Source organism: Trachemys scripta, chromosome 3 (genome assembly GCF_013100865.1).
Source record: "Trachemys scripta elegans isolate TJP31775 chromosome 3, CAS_Tse_1.0, whole genome shotgun sequence".
NCBI classification, from domain to species: Eukaryota; Metazoa; Chordata; order Testudines; family Emydidae; genus Trachemys; species Trachemys scripta.
The window spans coordinates 198,798,946-198,823,987 of record NC_048300.1 but is presented as its reverse complement, the minus strand read 5'-3'; the positions used below and the strand labels follow the sequence as shown (position 1 = coordinate 198,823,987).

The 25,042-nt window shown below is 50.1% G+C and overlaps 1 protein-coding gene across 1 annotated transcript in view; it reads right to left on the bottom strand.

The window, feature by feature from the left end:
• Positions 1-3,614: 3,614 nt before the first annotated feature.
• The window catches only part of CIB4 (calcium and integrin binding family member 4), a 51,234-nt gene continuing 29,806 nt past the window's right edge, over positions 3,615-25,042 (bottom strand). Inside the window, exons 2-5 of the mRNA XM_034766930.1 lie at positions 10,141-10,282; positions 6,345-6,454; positions 6,035-6,123; positions 3,615-3,636 (exon numbers count right to left, since the gene is read on the bottom strand). Coding sequence (XP_034622821.1) covers positions 3,615-3,636; positions 6,035-6,123; positions 6,345-6,454; positions 10,141-10,282 — 363 coding nt within the window. The remainder of the gene's footprint in view (positions 3,637-6,034; positions 6,124-6,344; positions 6,455-10,140; positions 10,283-25,042) is intronic.

Genomic DNA, 25,042 nt, shown 5'->3' with positions numbered 1-25,042 from the left:
CCCAATTCTAATACATCTTTTTTGAGATGGTGCGACCAGAACTGCACACAGCATTTTAGATGTGGGCGTACCATGGATTTATGTAGTGGCATTATGCTATTTACTGTCCTATTATCTATCACTTTCCTAATGGTTCCTAACAGTCTGTTCGCTTTTTCGACTGCCGCTGCATCTTGAGAGGATGTTTGCGGAGAACTATCCACAATGACTCCAAGGTCTCTTTCTTGAGTGGGAACACCTAATTTAGACCTCATCCGTTTATACGTATAGCTGGGATGATGTTTTCCAATGTGCATCACTTTGCATTGATCCGCCTTGAATGTCATCTGCCGTTTTGTTGCCCAGCCTCCCAGATTTGTGAGTTTGGAGTGAGACCAATTTCACAGCTCTGGTTAAACAGCCAGTGCTCTGATCCCCTGCAGCTGGGGTCAGTCATTACAAGGACAACTCCATCATGGTCAGCTTGTGACAATCTGGCTTCAACTGCTCGCCACTGGTTCTTGTTATTATTTTTTCTCTGCTAGATTAAAGTGCCCATTATTTTCTCCCCAGGGAGGTACTGGTACCCTGTAATCAAGTCACCTTTCAATCTTTTTGATGAGGCAAACCGATGGAGCTCTTTAAGGGTATGTCTACACTGCAGTAAACACCCGTGGCTCGCCTGGGTCAGCTGACTTGGGCTTGCAGGGCTATAAAACTGCAGTATAGACATCCAGGATCAGGCTGGGGCCCAGGCTTTAGGATTCTCCCCATTTGAGGAGCCTGTCTCAGGAAAGCAGTCACATGCGTACAAGGCTAGATTGTGTCTGCTTCAGGCACCTCCCCTCAGCAAAACTGGCTCTTTGGCTGTAAGGATTAAGTCTGAGATTTGGAAAGGAGCCCAGAGGAGTGCCCAACTCCCATTAACTTTCAGTGGGATTCAGGCACCCAACTCTAGGCTCCGTTGGAAATCTCAGTCTAAAAATGAAGACACTGACAAGTGCCCCTACTGTGTAACTGAGCATCATCTCTGCTACAGGCAGGGCTCCAGGAATCATGGTTAGTGCAGGGGCAGGCTGTGCTGGGAGGTGTAGGCAGGGGGACTGGCTTGCGGGGGTCAGTCATGAGCATCCGAAGACATGAACTGAAGGCTGCCAGCCACTGAGATATACCCTGTACTAAGAACCTGCTGCCCGCCCAGGCGCCGCAGATTTTTAGTGACAGTTGATTGATGTTACATCCCTGCTCTGCTGCTCTCAAACAGAGCCAGCTCAGGGCTTGTGTTCTACTGGAGTCTCACGTAAGCCCGAAGGAGGCAAGAAGCAGCGTTGCCAGCTCCAGCAATAGTCTCTGTCTTTCTCCAGGCCCCAGCTCCTGGAGTCAGGTGATCATCTGAGAATCTCAGCTTTCATTTAAAAAATGCAAGTCAGTTTCTAGTTCCCATGGCGGAAAACACAAACCCTAAAGGCTCAAAAAGCAGAAAACAAATAAAAAGAAGCCCATGCCTGTGTTTTGTGAAGCAATCTCATAGAATCATAGAATATTAGGGTTGGAAGGGTCCTCAGAAGATCATCTAGTCCAACCCCCTGCTCAAAGCAGGACCAATCCCCAGACAGATTTTTGCCCCAGATCCCTAAATGGCCCCCTCAAGGTTTGAGCTCACAACCCTGGATTTAGCAGGCCAATGTGCAAACCACTGAGCTATCCCTACCCCCCTCAAGGTTTGAGCTCACAACCCTGGATTTAGCAGGCCAATGTGCAAACCACTGAGCTATCCCTACCCCCCCTCAGCGTGTCTCCAGGCTTTTTCCCCAGCCCCTTCGTGGGCTCACCCTCCCCAGGCTTGGCCCTATTCTGTACAGCTCCAGAGCAGAGCAACGCCCCCTCCAGACCCAGCTCCTTGGCTGCCTCTCCCCAGTTCTGTCTGCCCATGGCTCTTCGGTCAGAACCTCTTGCCCCGGGGGTCTGGCCCTTTCCCAGCTCACTCCACTCCTGTAGCTTCCCTTTGCCTGGCCAGCTCCCTTCTCCTGCCCTGCTGGCCTTCCTCCGCTCCCCTGGGACCCACCACCCCTAGGCAGCCCTCAGCTGGGCCTGATCCTAAACCCGGCCCCCCTTAAGGTGTAACCGGGGGCACTGATTGCTCTCTGGTGCCGTTAACTCTTGCTCTGCCACTGTGGAGGACAGAGGCAGAACCAGAATTGTCCTAAGGAGGGGCCCGGGTTACCTGCCAAGCAGTGTGTGTGTGTAAGGGGTTCCCGCACTTTGTGTTGCCCCCTGGCACCCGTATGTCCTCGCTGAACCACCGTCTCTCCTCCCAGAGCAGGCTGGGTGCAGAAGAGGGAGAGGAAGCAGCTGGAGGGGCTGGCGGCCCTGGGTTTTGGGAAGCAGGGAGCCAGGTGTGAGTGCGGGGGGCGGTGTGTCAGGGGCCGGAGCCCCGGGAGGAACTGCTGTCTCTGCTCCAGCCCAGCTGGGCACTGGCACCTTCAATCAGCTCCTTTCCTATCCCCAAAGGCCGGGACCTCTCCCCCACCCGAAAGACTGGGATCGGCCGGGACCACTCCCCGTATGTCCCCCCCTTGAGACTGGGACTGTGAATCTGTAGCAATGTCCATGGCCGGGGGGCAGGGGTTGGGGCTGGCGGAGGAGACATCCCACCACAGTGCCTAACTCCCATTGATTTCAATGGACGTGAGGCACCCGGGATAGGGTACAGGCCCCACGCTGACCAGGAAGGGGTTAATGGGAGCCTGTGGGCCCAGCCCCGTTGCACCCTGTGCCAGGTACGGAGCCTGGAGGGAGGAGATTCAAGAGAAAAGGCCCAGCTCAGCCGTGGTGACTGGAGGGAGGGGAGCTCCCGAGCTCGGCTGGGGCCAGAACCGAACCAGAGCCTGCCTCGGGGCTGCCTAGAAGGCAGGACCTGCTGGGGGCTGGGACCAGAGCCTCCCTGGGGCAGGACTTTTGTTTCTCCTCACGCGTTCGGCTCCCCTACGTCTCGGGACCTGCAGAAGAGCCAGCCGGGAAGAGTCTGAGGAAGGCCCCAGCAGGAAGCAACCCAGGGATGCAGCAGAGGGGCTGAACAAACGGGTCCCTGGGCGGAGGGCAGGCCTGGCCCACCAAGGGCAAAGGCTTCAGAGCCAAGGGCTGGCAGCCTCATGCCCTATAAGCTGGGCTGAACCCGAGGAGAGCTGGACTCGGGATTCCCTGGAGGGGCAGGATTAATAGTGATGCGAGGACATGGGTGGGACTTGCCCAGATCCCATTGAAGAGCAGGTCTCCCCAGGCCCAGCCTCGCACCCTAACCACTGGACCACGCTTCCTCTCTCAGAAATATTTTACATCAAGAAACAATGTCTCTGCGCCTTTCCCTGTCAATTGCTTCCCCCCAGGCCGCGTGCCCAGAGAGAGGAGACAACACACACCATATGATTAGATTGGGCTCAGTTTCACAAAGTACAAGACGGGCTTTGAGGGTTGAAGTCCAGTAGTCCAGGCTCTCTCTCCCCTGCGTCTCTTGCTGTGCAGAACACAGGAGATGCCTCACTAACCAGCCAGGGGACTGACCGAGGGTTTAGCTTTAGTGATGTGCTGCCTTGCGATCCCTTTAAGCCGCTTGTGTCCTGCACGGTGCCCCGTGGTCAGAAATTAATCCTAAAGGAACTGGGGAAAGACGGTGATTATTTGCACACTTCCTGTCGGGTCACAAGCAGTGTGGACCTCTGCGAACCCCAGCGTCACCCGGAAAACAGGGCTGCAGGCTCAGGGGGAGACAGATGACCCCCCCGCCTGCCGACCCTGAGGGCAGCTGACTTCCGCACCATTACCGAGCATGCTCAGTCCATGGGAGCATGCTCAATACAAGCCAAGCAGCAAATCTGGGGGGACACATGACTCCACAAATCTCCCCCCATGCGTCGCCTCTGGTGGGAGACCAGTGTCTAGAGTGTGAGCTCTTCCGGGGCAGGGACACAGCCGGGAAAGCGGCATTTATTCATTGATTGATTTGACTGTGAGAAATGGAAATTGACCACCGCAAATTTCACTCTAGTCGAAACCCCCAATTTTCTGTTGAGAAACTGTTTCACCGGCAAGTTTAGGACCGGCCCTCACTTGACCCTTGTTTCACCCCCCCACCTTGGGAGGGGGGAGAGGGGACCGCAGCCCAAGCCCCGCCACCTTCAGCTTCAGCCCCGGGTCCCAGCAAGTCTTAAAATGGGGTCATGACCTACTTTGGGGTCCCAACCCAGAGTTTGAGATCCACTGCTTTTAACTCAGCCCTACAGCGTAACCCAGAGGGCCCAGTGTTGTCAGAAGTCAGGATCAGGCCTTCAGAATATTATTTACTCCCACATGGTGGGATTCCCTTTGCCTGATGTGACAAAATGGGAATTTTCTGTAATATTTTTATGATGCTTATGTGTGCCTCAGTTTCCCCATATTTCATATTGTTACCCAGTTGGTGGGGGTGGGGGGAAGCTGTTTGATCTCAGGGCAGGCTAAGGGCATGTCTACACTTACAGTGCTCCAGTGGCACAGCTATGCTGCTGTAACGCTTCGGTGTGGACACTGCCCAGGCCAATGGGAGGGGTTCTCTCGGACCATCCCCCAAGAGGTGGTAGCTAGGTTGATGGAAGAATTCTCCTGTCGACCTAACACTGTCTATACCAGGGATTATGTCCGTTTAACTGCATCGCTCAGGGGTGTGGGTTTTTCACACCATTGACTGATGTAGTTAAATTGACCTAATTTTCTAGTGTAGACCAGGCCCAGAGGCACAGGTATGAATCTCGCCTCGCTGCCTGAATGGATCATTGAGAAAAAAACCAGCCTCATATCAATGGAGGTTCTGAGAAGACAATGGCCAAGCCAGTCAGCAGGACATCGATCCCCAACACCCAACAACCCTAATGGAGAAGGATTTCCCCGCTTCTCGCAGGGAAGCTGAGAAACATTGCCCAGTGGGAGAACAAAGGACTGGGAAGGTGTGAGGTGGAGGGTGGTGAAGCACTGGAATGGGTTACCTAGGGAGGTGGTGGAATCTCCTTCCTTAGAGGTTTTTAAGGTCAGGCTTGACAAAGCCCTGGCTGGGATGATTTAGTTGGGGTTGGTCCTGCTTTGAGCAGGGGGTTGGACTAGATACCTCCTGAGATCCCTTCCAACCCTGGTATTCTATGCTTCTATGATAAGCGTTGGCTGCTGGAAGGAGTCGGGGCTCTCCTCTGGGAACTGACCAAGGGGGTCAGAAGAAGAGACAGACAGAACTGGAACAACGGAGGTCACTACAGCTTGGCTGGGCTGTGGGCTAACCAGAGTGGGCTTGGGCTATGCCTTAACCTGCCGATCTCCATGATAACCTACGGGCTTCCTAAGGTGGGTTCCTGCTGACAGCACTGGTTGAGTGTCACTGCAGTCCTGGGCGCATGAATCCCTGAAGAGCGGACAAGTCTCTGCCAGGAGTCTGGCTCAGTTGGACCTGCTGAACAGAGCTCGCGGTGTGAAAGGGGAGGGCTGGGGTCCCAGAGGATCAGTCTAAGGAGGTGGTGAGGGTGCATAACGCTCACCAGAGGAAGAGTGAGACCCCTTGGGGGTCTGGCACATTGCAGGGGCACCTCCTAAAGACCGTTCCAAAGCTGGGATCATAGCACTGATCCTGTGGATCTGTGACACCTGTAATATTTCAATAGCCTGGTTTTTCTAGCACAAGGTCAGGCATCACTTTCGTAGGCCAGAAGGGACCATTGTGATCCTCTAGTCTGACCTCCTGCGTAGCTCAGGCCAGAGACCTGCCCCCCCGATAACTCCTAGAGCAGAGCTTTCAGATAAACAGCCGATCTCGATTTAAACATGCCGGTGATGGAGTATCCATCCCGGCCCTTGGTAAATGGTTCCAATGGCATGTAAGCCCTTGCTTAGAGGACAGTGCAATCCAACATCTAGGCAGGAGGCAAGCGGAGACAACTGCCTGGCGTACAACATGAACCCCTTTTACTTTTCCCGTGTCTTCCCCCCACCCCTCCCACTTCTCTGTTTCAAAACCCATCACAAGAATGGCACTTACTGTAAAAAATCCGGCGATTTCAACATGGCGTGTTCAAACTCTGCGAAGGACAGCATGTTGTCATTGTCCAGGTCGGCCTCCTCCAGCACCTGTTGGGATGGGATGGGAGAGAGACAGATAAAGGACTTAGAGGAGAGAGAAGGATTAGCGCTGTTGTGTTTATTTTGACCCAGTGGGTGTTGTATAAGGTCTGAGGCTCGAGATGAAACAATCCATCCCAGAAAGAGCGAGAACAGCACGATTGGTAACACCGTGAAACCACAGAGGATACCACGTGAACAAAGCAAATAGCAGGAACGTGGACACGTACATGGTTTGTCAGTGTGACGAGCTCTTCCTCCGGTAGGTCGTCGCTGTTTAACAGTCGCTGGATGATGGTCTGCAAGTCTTCCTCGTCGATAAAGCCGTTCTCGTTGAAATCTGCTGGCAAGAGCCATTTGAAAGTGTAGTGAGGAGACTAACTGGACCTGGGGTTTTGTTACGATTTGTGACGGCAGGAGGCCCGAGCTCCATGGGGCTAGGCGCTGCACAAACACGGACCAAAACCATGTTCCCTGCCCCAAAGCGTCTAAACAGAATTTACAATGAAGATTGGTGGAAATTTTTCAATGGAAACTGTTTTTCAGTGGAAGATTGGGGCCTCATTAAATGCATTTGTGTTTGAAAAGTGTCTTGCGTCTACAGAACATTTTGAATGTTCATTGAAAAACGGAATGTCCCCAAATCAAAATATCTCTATTTGGATATACTGCTGCAATGCCTCGTGGGAGTTGAAATTCAGGTGCTCGGGGACTCAATTCTCCTCTATGGGCTGGGCTCCTCTGCCAGCATACATCTCCCATGATGCAACACATCCCCTCTCCAAGAGAAGAGGCTGTGGTGCATCATGGGAATTGTAGTCCAACCAGGGAGCCTGGCCTATAGAGAAGAAAGGGAGCATGAGGCTCCCAGGTACAGCTTCCACAAGGCATCACGGCAACATTTCAGAACTGCAATAATTTGGTCTTGAAATTTTTCACCAAAAAAATCAAAATTGATATGGGGAAAAAAATCCCATTTCCTGACCAGTCCTATTTATAGTCTAAATATTGTCCCTTTCTCTATGCTCCCTACCCCCTCCCTTTGTGGAACCTACCCTGGGCCCACCACGACCAGGAGCTCAGCGCTTGACTGAAATGGTGGGGCCCTGAGCAAATTCACAAGCAAAGGCAGGACTCATCCCTCCCCGCCTGTGGAATTGCTCCAGGTGGGGACCATTTTAGGAGGAGTCCGAGGTTGTGGAATTGTGGGCCTGGGCCCCAAACGGGGGTAGAAATAGCCCTGCTGAAGCGGGAACGTGCAGGCTGGTAGCCATCCTTCCTCTCGTAACTGCTGCCCGTTGGAAATGGAAACAAGGAAGACATGCTCCTGGTCAGCACAAGGGCACCTCTTCAGAGCCATCGGCGGCATGCGTGCGGTGGCAGTGCACTCCCTTCAGAAGGAGGCGGGGTCTGACTACAAGTGGGTGACGAGGACACAGCCAAACACCGTCAGAAAAAGATGGGTGGGGAGGAACGTTTCTGAGTCTAAGTTCCCGCCATTCTTTGCTGGAGCAACTTGTGCGTAGCGGAATCAACGTACGTTAGGCACAGAAGGCTTGCGTAGTGGATCAGGTGCTGGACTTGGTCTTGGGACACCTGCGTTTAATTCCGGGCTCAGCCACAGACTTCCCGTGTGACCTTGGACAAGTCCTTTAGGCCGAGATTTTTAAAAGGATTAGGCGTTGCAACGCTGAACATAGCAACTCCTAAACGCCTTTTAAAAACTGGGCCATCATCTACCCAGGGCATCAGCTCCCCATCTGTGAGGTGGTGATCACAGTCCTTCCCTACTTCACAGGAGAAAGCAAAATCCATGAATAAGTGCAAGGTGAGTAGATACGGTGGTGATGACAATATAATTAGACAGAAGTCAGTGATTTACACCCTCTAAGGATCTGGCCTAGTCCATATAGTCATAATGGCAACATCGGTGTATTTTTTTCCCTCCATCTACCACCCATGCCTAGAAATGTTGGGGCACCACTTAGGTGATACGTCATTTGGTTCACAGACAAGCCTGTTTCACACCATTTTAATGATCACAATGCCTGGTGAATATTATCTGGCATTGGTTGAAAGCGCTCTGATGTTGGCAATGGCTGGGCCGTGAATTCCACTGGGACTCCCAGGTGCTCCAGTAATACAGATAATAAATAATAATTTAGGCCAAGATTTTCCAAAGTGACAGGTAATTCTGGGTGCCTGCATGCTTACATACCCAACTGAAGATGCCGGGGTGCCCCAAGAACCTCTTAACGCCACCTGTCCAAGGGGTGCAGAGGGGTTGTAGGAATCTACAGCGGAGTACAGCGAAGGGCAACAAAAATGATTAGGGGGCAGGAGCACATGACTTACGAGGAGAGACTGAGGGAACTGGGATAGTTTAGTCTGCAGAAGAGAAGACTGGGGGGGGGGGGGGGGGTTTGATAGCTGCTTTCAACTACCTGAAAAGGGGTTCCAAAGAGGATGGATCTAGACTGTTCTCAGTGGTGGCAGATGACAGAACAAGGAGCAATGGTCTCAAGTTGCAGTGGGGAAGGTCTAGGTTGGATATTAGGAAACACTATTTCACTAGAAGGACGGTCAAGCACTGGAATGGGTTCCCTAGGGAGGTGGTGGAATCTCCTTCCTTAGAGGTTTTTAAGGTCAGGCTTGACAAAGCCCTGGCTGGGATGATTTTGTTGGGGCTGGTCCTGCTTTGAGCAGGGGGTTGGACTAGATACCTCCTGAGGTCCCTTCCAACCCTGATATTCTATGATTCTATGAAACTCCTAATTCTGGTTGTACATTAAGGTGCATCAAAGAACATCATGTGAGGTCTCAAATGGAAGCTGGTGTCACGCTAGCCATTGATATCACTGTGCAATGTGTGTACAGATCCTATATAAGGAGCTATGTACACAGAGTGAAAATATGTTCTTAAAGTCTGCATCGAGGTATTAGGCATCAGCCAAGGTGACAAAGAGGTGATGAAAGAGGCAGTGTCTGCCATCCCATCTATCTGTTTTCATGTAAATTGAGTATTGGCTCCTTCCCAATGGGTTCCCCATAACCAGTCTGGACTGAATGCAAATGAGTGAGCGTAAGAAAGAACTCCAGAAAGAATAACAGGAAGAGAAACCCAACTGGGGAAGAGAACCTGATCTTGAGGTGCATATCAAAGGTTTGCTTGAGTATATATGGGGGGCCAAAGGAGAGGCCCAGGCACCCTTCACTGAGGGGAAAAAAGGGCAGCGATTTTGCTTCATGAGAAAGGGTCTCTGTCAGATGTGGCGAGAACTTTGCATGAGAAAAGCTTCTTTAGATAAGAGCGTGACTTGTTAGTCAAGTCTGGTGTCTAGAAAGCATGGTCGGATTTTGTTTCACATGTAGCCATTTGTTTCCCATATCCTCAGTCACTATCCCTTGGATCGCCAGTCTTTGATAATAAGCCTGTTTTTCTTTACACTATCAATCTATCTCAGGGCTGTGGTGAGAAGCAAAGTGCTGATTCTGAGTTGGACCTTACAGGCCAGGGTGCCCTGTTCTGCTGGCAGTTCTGTGAGTGTCCAGAGACGCTCTGAGGCCTCGAGACCCGGAGGGCACCGTTTGCGCTGCCAGAGGCTGTTGGTTTCAGGGAGCTGATCCATAGCGGGCACAGAGAAGCCTGCCTCACGCGAAGGGCAGGGAGTGGGGAGGAGCTGGGGCATGTCACTGCCTGCATTTCAAAGGGCTGCTCAGCCCTGACTGAAAACCTGACCCCTTGGAGGCGGCGCACGTCGGGCACCCGAAATCACTCATTACATTGTAAAATCTTGGCCTATTTGTTCCAATGTATAAAATAGTGGCTGCTGCAGGCTTTAAGCACATGGGTTATTAAAACGCCCACGTCAAAAGCTAACTCATCTGTCCCAACACCGGCGCAGTAAAACCCTGTGTCCCGGGAGCCCAGATGAAACCCTGCACGAGCTCGCCACGCACCCCGGGGACAGCTTGGCGCTTTGTTGGCTTGTTAAATCTTGCTGCTGGTGGAGTGGGACCTCTTACCGTAAATATAAAAGGCATATTCTATTTTTAGACGGGGACTAGCTTTGTCGCTGAAGACAGAGGCCAGGCCTAAGACATCCTCGAACGTAAAGGTGCCGTCCGTGGAGAACACTCGGCAAATTCTGTCCCTAAAGGGATTCACCTGTGTGAAAAGAAGCGGGATTTGTTTAAATATACCCTGTTTATATATATATATATATAATATACTGCAGACAATCCCCTGTCCCAGCCAACCCCTCTTTTAAAAGAATTCTTGAGAGGTAGGAAACGCCAGAATTAAGGCTTCGTGGACAACTGTAATGGACTAGGTGGTACCGAGACAGTATTTTCCATACCTTTATGCTCCTGTTTTTTTGTCCTGCACCTCAGCTTGACCCTTTGCTGAATCACAGGCCAGAGTCTGTCTTTCCAGGACTTTCCAGAAAGCATTACACACAGTTAAACCTCACGGCTACTGCATGCAAAACCCTGAATGTAGGTGATTCTAGTTCCCAGTCAGCTTCAAAGGGAGAAAGACAACTTCTTAGTAACCATTTAATACACACCCAGCCCTGTAAATGGTCTTTGGAATACTTCTGGCTAACTCTTAAAGAAAAGCTATTAGATTGTAAACCTCCTGGTGTCACTCACCCTGACAGCAGCACTTTCCTGTCTTACATGTATTTCAGGGCATCGTTTCAACAGAACACACTTTATCACACACACATACAGACCCATTTCTCTCTGATCTTCTCTCAGAGATGATTTATCAGTCTCTGTAGTGTGGCCATAGTAGGTGCTGTGTTCTTCAGAGCTTAACTCTTTGCTGAAGCATTGGCCAGACTGCTGTCTGTTCAGAAGGCATTACGCAGTGTTAAACTTCAGAGCTATTGTGTGGAAAACCATGAGAAATGGAGGGTCATAGTTCCCAGTCATTTCTTGGAGAAGCAGCAGCCACTTTCTTAGTAAATGCTCACAAAACACCTTGTAAATAAGATGAAATATGGAATACTATCAATAACTTGTAAACAAAAGCTTTCAGACAGTAAGTCTACTGGTGTTGCTTGTATCAATTCTCCCCCTTTTGTTTCTGTTTCAAACATTGACATCTAAGGTTTCCACATAACATTTTCTGTCCATCAGCTCACACGTCAAAACACATTCCCTTCTGATCTTCTTTGCAGTGTGACCGGAGTAGTGTGAACTTGAGTCACCTGGACTCTTCAGAGCTGGAGAAACGGCAGCGTCTCTCAGTCCTGTCAAACACTTCAGACCCTGGCAGCAAACCAACACTCTGGGGAGCTCCCCAGCTAGCAGCTTCCATCCCTTGGGGCAATAGCTGACTGGTCCTCTCAGTTGCCAGTGAAACACACGTCTGTAGCCTGTATCCAAGGTGGTGCAATGATTGGGATCAGCCTATAAAATATTACCTGAGCATCCCTGACCCCTCCCATGACCCAGAGTACCAAATGCTGTGGTATAAAGCATGTGGATTGCATAACCTTAACTCTGCCCACATGTTGCTATAATCTTTGATTACATGACCACATACCATTTTTCCCACAGGAGCCCTGCCCCATTCCACGCACAGGCCGGATGAATGAAATCAGGGCTGTATAGTGAAGGGGGCTGTTGTTTGTAGGCTCCTGACTCTCGCTGCAAAAAAGTGGCAAATGTGCAGCAAACGAGGCAGGAGATTGCAGGAAGAAAGAAGAGGGTCTCGTGGGTAAGACAGTTGAATGCCCCACTGGAAAACTAGATTCAGTCCCTGTCTCTGGCACGGAGGCCCTGTGTGATGCTGGGCAAGTCACTGAAATCAGCATTGTCACAGCCGGCCCCTCATGAGGTGCTCATTTTCTGGGTGAGCAGCACTACAAATAAACATACTTTAAAATAAACTATTTGCAAATCAACCTAGGTATTATTTGTCTGGTGGTGGGCCCAGAGCCCTGCGCAGGTAAGGGATATACTCACCCAGACCCGCCACTCGTACAAACACAGGCAATTGAAAGGTCTCAAACCCACCGCCTTATTTCCATAAGCAGGTAACCAGCGATTCCCACCACTGTCATCCTCATCCTCTCCCTCCCCCACGCCTCCCATTACAAAATCTCGTCTCAGGGTATCCGGTTCGTCTACATAGAGAGAGCTATCTACTGGCAGGGACAGGATAGCATCTGTTGTACTGGTCATACATGTAGGTTACATAAAGTTGTTACTAAACAAACTGATTCCTGGGTGCGTCGCGACACCTGTGACTGTTCTTTTAAATCTTACATAGTTCCCCCCTCCCCCCCAACCCCTTTAAAAAGCTTTATACAAATCCCCTTTAGAGCCCGGCTGGCTCAGATGATGGAATACATCACATTGCGTCAACTAAGACGGAACAAGAAGCAACGGTCTCAAGTGGCAGTGGGGGAGGTTTAGGTTGGATTTTAGGAAACACTATTTCACTAGGAGGGTGGTGAAGCACTGGAATGGGTTCCCCAGGGAGGTGGTGGAATCTCCATCCTTAGATGTTTTTAAGGTCAGGCTTGACAAAGCCCTGGCTGGGATGATTTAGTTGGTGTTGGTCCTGCTTTGAGCAGGGGGTTGGACTAGATACCTCCTGAGGTCCCTTCCAACCCTGATATTCTGTGATTCTATAAGACCAGCACTGTTCTTACAAAGAGAAGAGCTGTAAGACATTATCCCTCCCAGGGGGAGGGATAGTTCAGTGGTTTGAGCATTGGCCTGCTAAACCCAGGGTTGTGAATTCAATCTTTGAGGGGGCCACTTAGGGATCTGGGGCAAAATCAGTACTTGGTCCTGCTAGTGAAGGCAGGGGGCTGGACTCAATGACCTTTCAAGGTCCCTTCCAGTTCTAGGAGATGGGATATCTCCATTAATTTAATTTAAAAAATGATGAGGTGATCATTTGTTCTGTGTCTGAACAGCACTCTGGGGCCCTGGAACCATGACTGGGCTTCCTCTAGTGTTGCCAAATTAAAACATCATGATTTCTAAGCCAAGTCTCATGAGTTTGAGGAGCCTAGTTCATGGAGGCAGAGGTGCGAGGTGCACTAGTTCTTTTAGAGCAAAACGAAGAAATGCAAAGGACAAGTGATGCTCTACTGCCATCTAGAGGGGGGAGGGACTCCCTTTTTCAGACCAAGGAACTGCAATGGAAATCAAAACGCACATATGGTTTACAGCAATAAACATTTCATTCCCTTTTTAAGCAACAAGAGAAATAGGGTTATGGTTTTCTTCCACCGGCTATACAGATAGAAGTGCTCACAAAAATGGAAAGAACTTGCTAGAACCAGAGTACTCTTGTACTGGGCCAGCAAGGTGGTCACAGCAAATAATTCAACCCCAAGTGGTAGCAGTAGGTCAAGTTACAAATTGAGCATGTCAAAAACAGTAAAAATGTTTAATGCCAGGGGATCTCTCTCACACACACAACTAGGGTTGCCAGCTTTCTGATTGCAGACAACCGAACACCCTTGTCCCACCCCCCTGCCTGAGGCCCCGCTCCTGTCCCACTCCTTCTCTGAGGCCCCACTCCCAGTCACTCCATCCCTCCTCCCTCTGTTGCTTGCTCTCTCCCACCCTCGCTCACTCACTCATTTTCACCAGGCTGGGGCAGGGGTGTGGGAAGGGGTGAGGGCTCCGGCTGGGGGTGTGGGCTCTGGGGCGGGGCCGGGGATGAGGGGTTTGGGGTGTAGGAGGGAGCTCTGGGCTGGGGGGTGAAGCCAAGGGGTTTGGAGAGTGGGAGGGAGCTCCAGGCTGGGCAGAGGGTTGTGGTACAGGAGGAGGTGTGGGGTGTGGGCTCTATGAGGGAATTGGGGTGTGGGAGGGGGCTCAGGAGTGGGGGAGGAGGTTCAGAGTGTGGGGCGGACTCTGAGTGCGGGGCGGGCTCCAAGCAGTGCTTAACTGAGGTGGCTCCCAGAAGTGATGACATGTCCCTGCAGCCCCTATGGGCCAAAGAGGATTCACATGCTGCCCTTCCCAAAGGCACCGCCCCCACAGCTCCCATTGGCCGCAGTTCCCGGCCAATGGCAGCTGTGGAGCTGGCGCTCAGGGCAGGAGCAGCGCGTGGAGTCTCCTGGCCGTGCGTGTGCCTAGGGGCTGCCAATTGGACTTTTAATGGCCCGGTCAGCGGTGCTGACTGGAGCCACCAGGGTCCCTTTTCGACCAGGCGTTCCGGTCGAAAACTGGAGACCTGGCAACCCTAACCCCAGGGATGAAAGTAATATTAAATTCTTACGCGAGGGCAGTGGCGGCCAGAGCCCTGGGCCCTTTTAAATCGCCGGCCCCGGGGCAGCAGCCCCTTTTGCCCTCCCCTGTCGGCGGCACGGGGAGGCAAAAGGAGGCAATGACATTAAAGCTCCAACATGGGCTGCGTACGGGCTGGTACCGGTTTCTTACCAGTGTGCCATACCGGCTCGGACCAGCTCACTTTCACCCCTGCCTAACACACACAAATACAGTTGGGGTTTGGAGCCTATAAAACGTGTTAGGTTAAGAAATAAGCAGATGTTAGGATTTGACCTAAGATAGACTAAGAAAAGAAGAGGATGGGAAATGGTGCTTGTTAGTGGGAGCAAAAGTTAGAGCTAAGCTGGAGACAGTAACATGGGAAAACTGACGTTAGCAAGGACACGGCCCAGTTATACTGGGGCCACGTTTTGGTTGTAACTGGTTTTAGCAGGGTTTGTAATAAGTGGTTGAGGATGTGGAATGTTTTATTGAAATGCTACCTGTAGTGACAGCATGGGGAGAGCCTTCGTACAGATGTTAATTTAAATAGTGTGTGATGTAAACAGCCACTAAAGAGGTGTCTGAAATGTGATTATGGTAATGGGTGGGCTTAATGAGTTTATAATGGAGAATAAAATAAGTGACCTTGCTAAATTAGGAGAGCTCCAATTAACATCCAAGGGTACTGTTAGGTTAGAGGGTAATAAGGCTGGTCATGCTGTTGTCAGTGGATCACCCCCTGATACTCCATTCCATCGTTCTGTGTGTGTATCATGGTAACACCAGTGGCAATGGTAACCGTAGGCCTGTTTGCTTAACTCGTCATTTTTTTTTTGAATAAAGTTGGGCTCTGCCATTCAAAGCGTCCTCCAGGGGCTTGCAGTCCATTCAACTGTCTGTAGCTGAGCTGAAAACCAAGTGTGGTTTATTGGGAGTGCTTAGCTTTAGCCACGTGATATTACTTGGGAACACGTAAAATGCAAGATTACAGGTTCCATCCTACAACTGCTCACGCTGGCAAAGTACATTGACTTACAGGAGCAGCCCCACTGACTTCAGCGGGATTACTCATGGGAGTGAAGTTACCTTCTTAAGTGTCTGCAGGGTCAGACCCTTCATTTGTAGGTAAGAACTAGGCTCTCTATCAATCCCTTCAATTGCTGGGACAACAGAGCATTTGAAATAGCAGCAATCCCAAGACCTTGTCTAGAGTGGAAAGGGTTTGCTGACATAGCTGTCATAGAATCATGGAATATCAGCGTTGGAAGGGACCTCAGGAGGTATCTAGTCCAACCCCTTGCTCAAAGCAGGACCAATCCCCAACTAAATCATCCCAGCCAGGGCTTTGTCAAGCCGGGCCTTAAAAACTTCTAAGGAAGGAAATTCCACCACCTCCCTAGGTAACCCATTCCAGTGCTTCACCACCCTCCTAGTGACAAAGTTTTTCCTAATATCCAACCTAGACCTCCCCCACTGCAACTTGAGACCATTGCTCCTTGTTCTGTCATCTGGTACCACTGAGAACAGTCTAGATCCATCCTCTTTGGAACCCCCTGTGACGGGTTGGATCACAGAAACCCCCTTGGGAGCTGCCACCTGATGTGCCAAGACTACCCCTGCTTCTGTTTTCCCTGCCAGCTCAGGACTCCAGCACCCTGTCTTGCTGAGCCAGACACTCCCATCTGGCTCCAGACACAGACCCAGGGTCTGAATCACTTGTCCCAAAGCTGCAAGTTTACCTGAAAACAGCTCGCAGTAGCGTGCTTGTCTTTAGCACTCAGATGCCCAACTCCCAATGGGGTCTAAACCCAGATAAATCCGTTTTACCGTGCATAAGGCTTATGCAGGGCAAACTCATAAATTGTTCGCCCTCTATAACACTGATAGAGAGATATGCACAGTTGTTTGCTCCCCCAGGTATTAACACATACTCTGAGTAAATTACTAAATAAAAAGTGATTTTATTAAATACAGACAGTAGGATTTAAGTGGTTCAAAGTAGTAACAGACAGAACAAAGTAAGTCACCAAGCAAAATAAAATAAAATGCGCAAATCTATGCCTAATCAAACTAAATACAGATAATCTCACCCTCAGAGATGTTTCAGTAAGTTTTTCTCAGACTGGACACCTTCCAGGCCTGGGCACAATTCTTTCCCCTGGTACAGCTCTTGTTGCAGCTCAGGTGGTAGCTAGGGGATTCTTCATGATGGCTCCTCCCCCTCTCTCTTCTCTTCCCCCCTTTATATATCTTTTGCATAAGGCGGGAACTCTTTGTCTCTCTGGTTTTCCACCCCCCCCTCACTGGAAAAGCACCAGGTTAAAGATGGATTCCAGTTCAGGTGACATGATCATGTCACTGCAAGACTTCATTACTCACTTGCCAGCACACACATATACAGGAAGACTCACAGGTAAATACAGCCATCTGCAGACAATGGGAGTCATCAAGATTCCAAACCATCATTAATGGTCCACACTTTACATAATTACAATAGGCCCTCAGAGTTACATTTTATATTTCTAGTTTTAGATACAAGAGTGGTACATTTATACAAATCAGATGATCACATTCAGTAGATTATAAGCTTTGGAATGATACCTTACAAGAGACCTTTTGCATGAGGCATATCCCAGTTACTTACATTCACTTATTACCGTATTTTCTCTAAAACTATCTCAGTTACATTATATTGACTTATTATCAAGTTTTTTATAAAACCATATAGACTGCACAACGTCACACCCCCTTTCAGGTAGTTGAAAGCAGCTATCAAATCCCCCCTCACTTTTTTTGTCTGCAGACTAAACAATCCCAGTTCCCTCAGCCTCTCCTCATAAGTCATGTGCTCCAGCCCTCTGATCATTTTTGTTGCCCTCCGCTGGACTCTTTCCAATTTTTCTACATCCTTCTTGTAGTGTGAGGCCCAAAACTTGACACAGTACTCCAGATGAGGCCTCACCAATGTCAAATAGAGGGGAATGATCACATCCCTCGATCTGCTGGCAATGCTCCTACTTATACAGCCCAAAATGCCGTTAGCCTTCTTGGCAACAAGGGCACACTGGTGACTCATATCCAGCTTCTCGTCCACTGTAACCCCTTTTCTGCAGAACTGCTGCCTAGCCATTCGGTCCCTAGTCTGTAGCAGTGAATGGGAAGCTTCCTACTGGAGAGACAGTTTATATCAATTCCCCAGATTTAATACACTCTCCTGCCAGCACCACGCTTTTGCTGCTCTGTGTCTACACTAGGGCTTTTCCCGGCGTCGCTCTGTCGGTTAGGGGTGAGATTTCCAAACGGACGGAGTTATGCCAGCAAAACGTTTAAGTATAGACCAGGCATCCATCCCATTGGTCAGATTTCAAAGAGAACTCACCACAGTCTAGAAAGTGCAGCCCCAGTGGTGAGCATTTGAAAACCGGGCCCAGACGGAAGTCTCTTTGACACTCCTTGCGGGTCCATTACCAGAATCAACCTAGTTTCTTCTGTGGTCAAATAAATCCACACCTGTCTCTTCCTTGTGCTCAGTACCTACCTCTCCAAAAGTTCGTAACTAACACGGGAACCTACATACCTAGGCAGCCCCTGTGCAATTTTGGGTGGGACTAGGGACAGCCCAGAGATGGAGCCAACCCTCTACTCAGCACTACAAACAGGATGTCTACAAGCCCTCCCAAGGGAACCTTCAGATTAGCAGCAGCAGTGCTTGGACCCTTGGGAATGCTCCCTCTCCTTCGCCTACGGGAAAAGGAGCTTAAGTCATGTTGGACTAACCCGCACGGCAGTTCTGACCACCACTCTCAGTGGAGCAAACAAAGTCACCTGCTTTTCTCGGCCTCATTCCTGCTCTGGACTTAAAACCGTTCACTTGGCTTTCAACCCCAAACGGGTCCAAACCGAGCCAGGAGCTCCAGCTGCCGCTCAAGCCACGTCTGCCACAGCTCTGGCCATCCACCAAATGAGTTGGAGTCGGGCCGAGTTAAAGCAGAGCACGTGAGGCAGCGTGGGTTAGTAGTTAGCGCAGGGGTCAGAAGATATGGGGTCTATTCCCAGTTCTGCCTGGGACTGACCCGCTGTGTGACCTTGGGCAAGTCACTTTTCCTCGGTGCCTCAGTTTCTTCCTTTGTGTCCGTCTTGCCCATTTAGACTGTAAGGGCAGGAAGTGCCTCTCACTATGCATCTGCACAGCACCTTGGGGCCCTGATCTTGGTGCTACCAGGATAATAATAATGGGCAAGTTAAAGATAATCCATGTCTGTAATGCACAGTCCAACCTGAGCAGCGAACACATAGAGTTTAAGACCAGAAGGGACCATTGTGATCATCTGGACTGACCTCCTGCACATCGCAGGCCGCAGAACCTCGCCCACCCACTCCGGTAACAGACCCAGAACCTCTGGCTGAGTCACTGAAGTCCTCAAAACATGATTTAAAGACTTCAAGTTACAGAGAATCCATTTGCACTAGTTTAAACCTGCACGTGACCCATGCCCCATGCTGCAGAGAAAGGTGAACCCGCTCCCCCTCGTCCAAGGTCTCTGCCAATCTTACCTGGGGGAAAATTCCTTCCTGACACCAAACATGGTGATCAGTCACACCCTGAGCATGTGGGCAAGACTCACCAGCCGGACACCCAGGAAGGAATGCATTGTGATAACTCAGAGCCCTCCCCATCGCGTGTCCCATCACCGGGCATTGGGGATATTTGTTGCTAGCAGTCGCAGATCAGCTCCATGCCATTGTGGGCCATCTCATCGTACCATCCCCTCCATAAACTTATCAAGCTCAGTCTTGAATGCAGTTCGGTGTTTTGCCCCCACTGCTCCGCTTGAGAGGCTGTTCCGGAACTTCACTCCACTGATGGCTAGAAACCTTCATCTAATTTCAAGCCTAATCTTGTTGGTGGCCAGTTTATATCCATTTGTTCGTGTGCCAACACACGCACTTAATTTAAACAACTCCTCTCCCTGCCTGGTGTTTATCCCTTTGACGTATTTATAGAGAGCAGAGCTAGCGGCATGATGGAAGCACTTATTCCCTGGGGAGAAGAAAGCCAAGATGTTCAGGGATCTGAAAAGGCTTTCACACATTTTCGGCGGTGGCCCCTGTTGTGATAATTGGGCCTACAAATGTACCCTCATTGTGAGCTGTAAGAAGTGAGAGAACGTCCATAAGATGTCACCGTAACCTATAACGACAAGTGGTGATGGCCAAGGGTACAAAAGAGAGACAGACTGAATTAGGCCAAGCAAAAAGGCCTCCTGATAGAACTCAAGGGTTGTGTTACCTGGTGAACAAGAACAGTGTGAGACCTGAAATCATGAACCAAAATGGGTGTGTTGGAAAATAGGCCTAATTGGTAGACCAAAGAATGAGGGTCTGGGCTAATCCATCCATCAGTCTATTTTGGGGTCCTTAAGGATAGACAGTAGGAGAAAAATGAGCTCCTGGAGCAAGCGTCACCATCATGGGTGCCACCCCCCCACTATCTCCTGGGACCCCAGACCTTCTTCTTCCTCATCCTGAGAGATGTCTTGGCCAGGGCAGAGGGACCCAGGTGGCAATCAGGTCCAGCAGAATCCCACCTGCTACCTGAGCTGTGAGACTGACTCGCTTGTCCCCCTCCCCGCCATGCATAGGCCCTGACTTTTAGTTTTCCCTGGGGGTGTTCCACTCCTGCCCCCACCCCGCCCCTACCTCTGAGGCCCCACCCTCACTGCATCTCTTCCAACCCTGCTCCACCCTCTCTTCCGAGGTCCCTGCCAGCTCGCTGCTCTCCACCCTCGCTAGGCACCTCTCCCAGCCACCAAACAGCTGGTCGGTGGCATCACCAAAGAGCCGTGGCTGATGGGTGCTGAGTACCCCCTATGTTTTTTCTGGGGGTGCTTGAGCCCTGGAGCACCCGCGGAGTCAGCACCTATGCCCCCATGTGTCCTTTATCTGCCCTACTTTATTTTCCCACTTTCCTATCTTAGAAGAATCATAGAAGATTAGGGTTGGAAGAGATCTCAGGAGGTCATCTAGTCCAACCCCCTGCTCAAAGCAGGACCAATTCCCAACAAAATCATCCCAGCCAAGGCTTTGTCAAGCCGGGCCTTAAAAACCTCTAAGGATGGAGATTCCACCACCTCCCTAGGTAACCCATTCCAGTGCTTCACCACCCTCCTAGTGACAAAGTTTTTCCTAATATCCAACCTAGACCTCCCCCACTGCAACTTGAGACCATTATTCCTTGTTCTGTCACCTGCTACAACTGAGAACAGCCGAGCTCCAGCCTCTTTGGAACCCCCCTTCAGGTAGTTGAAGACTGCTATCAAATCCCCCCTCACTCTCCTCTTCTGCAGACTAAATAATCCCAGTTCCCTCAGCCTCTCCTCGTAAATCATGTGCCCCAGACCCCATAATCATTTTCATTGCTCTCTGCTGGACTCTGTCCAATTTGTCCACATCCCTTCTGTAGTGGGGGGCCCAAAACTGGACGCAATACTCCAGATGTGGCCTCACCAGTGCTGAATAGAGGGGAATAAAGCACACTATTGACTTATATCCAATTTCTCGTCCACTGTGATCCCCTGGTCCTTTTCTGCAGAACTGCCACTTAGCCAGTCGGTCTCCAGCCTGTATGGGTGCACGGGATTCTTCCACCCTAAGTGCAGGACTCTGCACTTGTCCTTGTTGAACCTCATCAGATTGGCCCAGTCCTCCAGTTTGTCTAGGTCACTCTGGACCCTATCCCTACCCTCCAGCTTATCTACCTCTCCCCCAGTTAGTATCATCTGCGAACTTGCTGAGAGTGCAGTCCATCCCAACATTCAGATTATTAATTAAGATGTTGAACAAAAATGGCCCCAGGACTGACCCATGGGCACTCCATTTGATACCAGCTGCCAACTAGACATGTAGCCATTGATCACAACCCATTGAGCCCGATAATCTAGCCATCTTTCTATCCACCTTATAGTCCATTCATCCAAGCCATACTTTTTTAACTTGCCGGCAAGAATACTGTGGGAGACCGTATCAAGAGCTTTGCTAAAGTCAAGGTATATCACTTCCACTGCTTTCTCCATATCCACAGAGCCAGTTATCTCATCCTAGAAGGCAATCAGACTGGTCAGGCATGACTTGCCCTTGGTGAATCCATGTTAACTGTTCCTAATCCGGTTTAGCCAGACAAGCCTGCATATTTTGCAGCACTGCTGTAAGCCTGGGAGCAGAGAGGCAGCTAAAAGCACTGCCCTAACCAGCCCGATGGTGGTAGAAGTTTGCCAGGATTCAGAGTGGCTGATAGAAGCCTGTGGGCTGTGTCTGTGTTTTGGCAGCAGTGAGGTTGCAGGGACAGTGCCAGAGACAGAAACGGCCTTTTCTGTCTTTGCTGTTCTTTTCTCTCCCCTTTCGTCGGTGGCTGTCTTGCTTTTCGTTCTTTGGAAATGGGATCGAACTTTACCACCCCCACCACTTTCAGCCCGTCTCAGCTAACTTCTTCCACGTTCCCCAGGCAGGACAGCTATCTTCGGTACCTTCTAAGAGACTGTCACACAAGGGGGGGGAGTTGCTTCTAAAAGTGGTCTCCGGCTAAAGGGGAAGGGAACAAGGGATGTAGTTAACATGAAAACCTTATTTAATACTTTACATTTCAAACGCTTGAACTCTTTCTCCTTTTTCTGTGTCTTTAATTAAATGGTCAAAGGCTTTTCAGTGGTGTCAGGTCAGTGTGTACCAAACCGTGTTTAACGCTGTGGAATATTGGTGAGTGGCTGGGACATCTTGGACTCTGTGGGCCCCTGTATTCCATTTCTATTAGTAACGCACCCCATTGTCCTGAAGAGGGCAGTGTTCCTCCTGCAAGGAACCTTTCCCGGAACTCTGCCGTAAAGACGGCATCCAAATGCTTACCCGAAAAGGGAGTGCTGCGAGCTTTTAACGGGGCAGAGGGGGGAGAATCAACAGCCCAGCTCCCTAGCAGCACGGCTCCACTAAAGCAGATACTCCTGCTGGCTGCAGTACCCCCAGGATTCCTGTAGGGGGTGGTAGTGGAACGTTCAGCGGAAGACAATGGCGTTGTTAACAGTTTGAACCCAGGTTCGGTTCCTGGCTGAGCTACAGATTCCCGGCATGACCTTTGCCAGGTCACTAACTTTAACCTTCCCCGCAGGTCCCCATTGGTTTAAGTGTAGAACAGCACTTCCCGGTCTCAAAGGGATGGGGGCATAAAATCCACGAATGAGGAGGAGATGCTCAGATATCACAGCACTGAGGGCCATATAAGCAGATAATTGATGCTAATGACAGATTGCATATAACTAAGAAATTGCGAGGCGCTCCCATACGAGGGCAATGGGGGCCCCATCGACACCGGCCAGACAGAACATTGGCTACTACCGCAGAGGGCTGGAAGGCTGCAAGGGCTCTATCTGTCTGTTGAAAAGGCTGGAGGGGTGATCCTGGTAATTAAAACTTGTCTGTACAGAGATTTAGTGCGTGGCCAGCTGGGGTGTGAACCTGCTGTGCACCAGCCTTCCATACACTAAGGAGAAACAAACCCGGGCTCCGGGACCCTCCCTTCTGACCAGGTTACAGAGCCTGGGCTCCAGCCCAAGCCCAAACGTCTGCCCGCTGCTATTTTTAACCTGGCAGTCTGAGCCCTGCGAGCCCAAGTCAGCCGCCCCAGGCTCGGAGCCGTGCCACCCCTAAGTGGCCACGTTGGCCCTGCCGTCATGCACTGAAAGTGCCCTAACGTGCTTTGATGGGCTGCTGTCACGTAAATTGGTGGAAACAATTCGAAAGAGAATTCTAAGACACCTAAAGGATCACAATACAAGACAACAATGAGGAGTCCGGTGGCACTTTAAAGACTAACAGACTTGGACACATGCCCAAATAAAGCTGTTAGTTTTTAAGGTGCCACCGGACTCCTCGTTGTTTTTGTGGATACAGACTAACCCGGCTACCCCCTGATACTTGATACAAGAGAGACAATAGTGTGGCTGCTGCAAGGGAAATTCTTACCTCCCTGATCTGTTAGACGACGATGAGCTTATCATGAAAGTAGAGGATAAAGGACAACTGGCTGATGTGATTTCTACTGCGTTTGAGAGTCTCTGACAAAGTCCTTCACAAGAGGCAAGTAAGAAAACGGAATGGTCCTGGGATGAGAGGCAAAGTATTGTCCTGGAGCAGAAACTGGCTAAGAGGAAATAAAATGGTGGATTTTCCTCATGGCGAAAGGTTAGCAGCAGGGGGCTGGAAGGTTCTGTATTAGGAGCAATGATGTTTCATACCTTGTTATGCTGAAAGGTGCTAATAGCTGCTATGGGTGTGAGGGCTTGGATCCAAAGACAATCATAGACCTCATTAAAGCTAATGTGTGTTTGCCAGAAGGATCAATTATGCCTCTTTCTAAGTAGCTGTAAAACCAGCTGCAATCTGAGACGCCAAGCTGCGTGGACTGAGGGGTTTCCCTGGTTGCCAACATAGGGATTGGAGGGAGGTTTGTGTGACCGTGTGTTGGAACAAAAAGCCTGGAGAAGGAAATGTAAGCATGACTGTGAGAAGATGCAAAGAGATGGAGCTTCTTGGGCACAGAGCTTGCCAGAGTGGCAGACTTGGTGATTTCTGAGTTAGGCAAAGAATGGTTACTTGCTTGACCATAACTGTGGTTCTTTGAGATGTGGTGTCCACCTGGATTCCATCCTTGGTGCACATGTGTCCCATGCTTCTGAGATCAGACTTTTTTGGTCTGCTGGGGCCAGGCCTGTGGCTTAGATGTCCTCACATCACCCTACCTTTCCTCCTCCACCAACTTCAGGGCATGAAGGGTAGAGCAGGCCCAACTATCCCTCAATTCCTTCTTACCACCCATGGCTACATAGCATGGCCTAACCACTCAAGTAGCTATCTAAGATCCTTGGCGGGGATGTACTTGGGAGGCTAGTCCATGCAACTGCCCCTGCTACCTTGGCTATGCTGCTACTGTTACTTGAGCTAATTTTGATCAAAGTTGTCTTGGAAAAGCCTACATGAGCTGCAGTCATGCCTCTTGATTCCAGTGTAGACGTACCCTTTGGATCCGTCCTTTGTAAACAGACCAGATTATGCCAAGAATACACCAGTCTCATATCACCAATGTCTCCTCCTAACAGAAACAACCCTTCAAGACTCTGACTTTTGGCTAATGGCTTGGCCAAGGGGCAACAGTATTTATTAATGATCTGGAACAGGGAGTGAGCAGTGAAAAATGCCAGATGAACCAGTGTTAGCTAAGGCTACAGAAGGCCATGAAATGCCCCAGAAGGACTGAACAGCACCAGGATACGGCTCATGAGTTTCAGAGTTGACAAAAGGTGATGTGCATTGGAAGGAATAAATCTGAACAATTCATACAGATTAATGGGCTCTAAATTACATATAACCACTCAAAGGAAAGACCTGGGTATCGTTACAGACAGTTCAATGAAAACATCTGCTCAGCGCATGGGTGTGGTTAAAGCAGAGCAAACAAGACGTTAGTGTGAACAAAGAATGAGATAGAATGTTTTCAGTCTTCTTTCTTAACCCAATTAGAGACACGAATGAGGCGCCCTCCTGGGAAATGCCGTGTTCGCTTCTCAAACAGGACCGAGTAGAAAGCGAACGGGGGGTCTAGAAACAGGCGGTAGGAGAATGACTGAAAGGC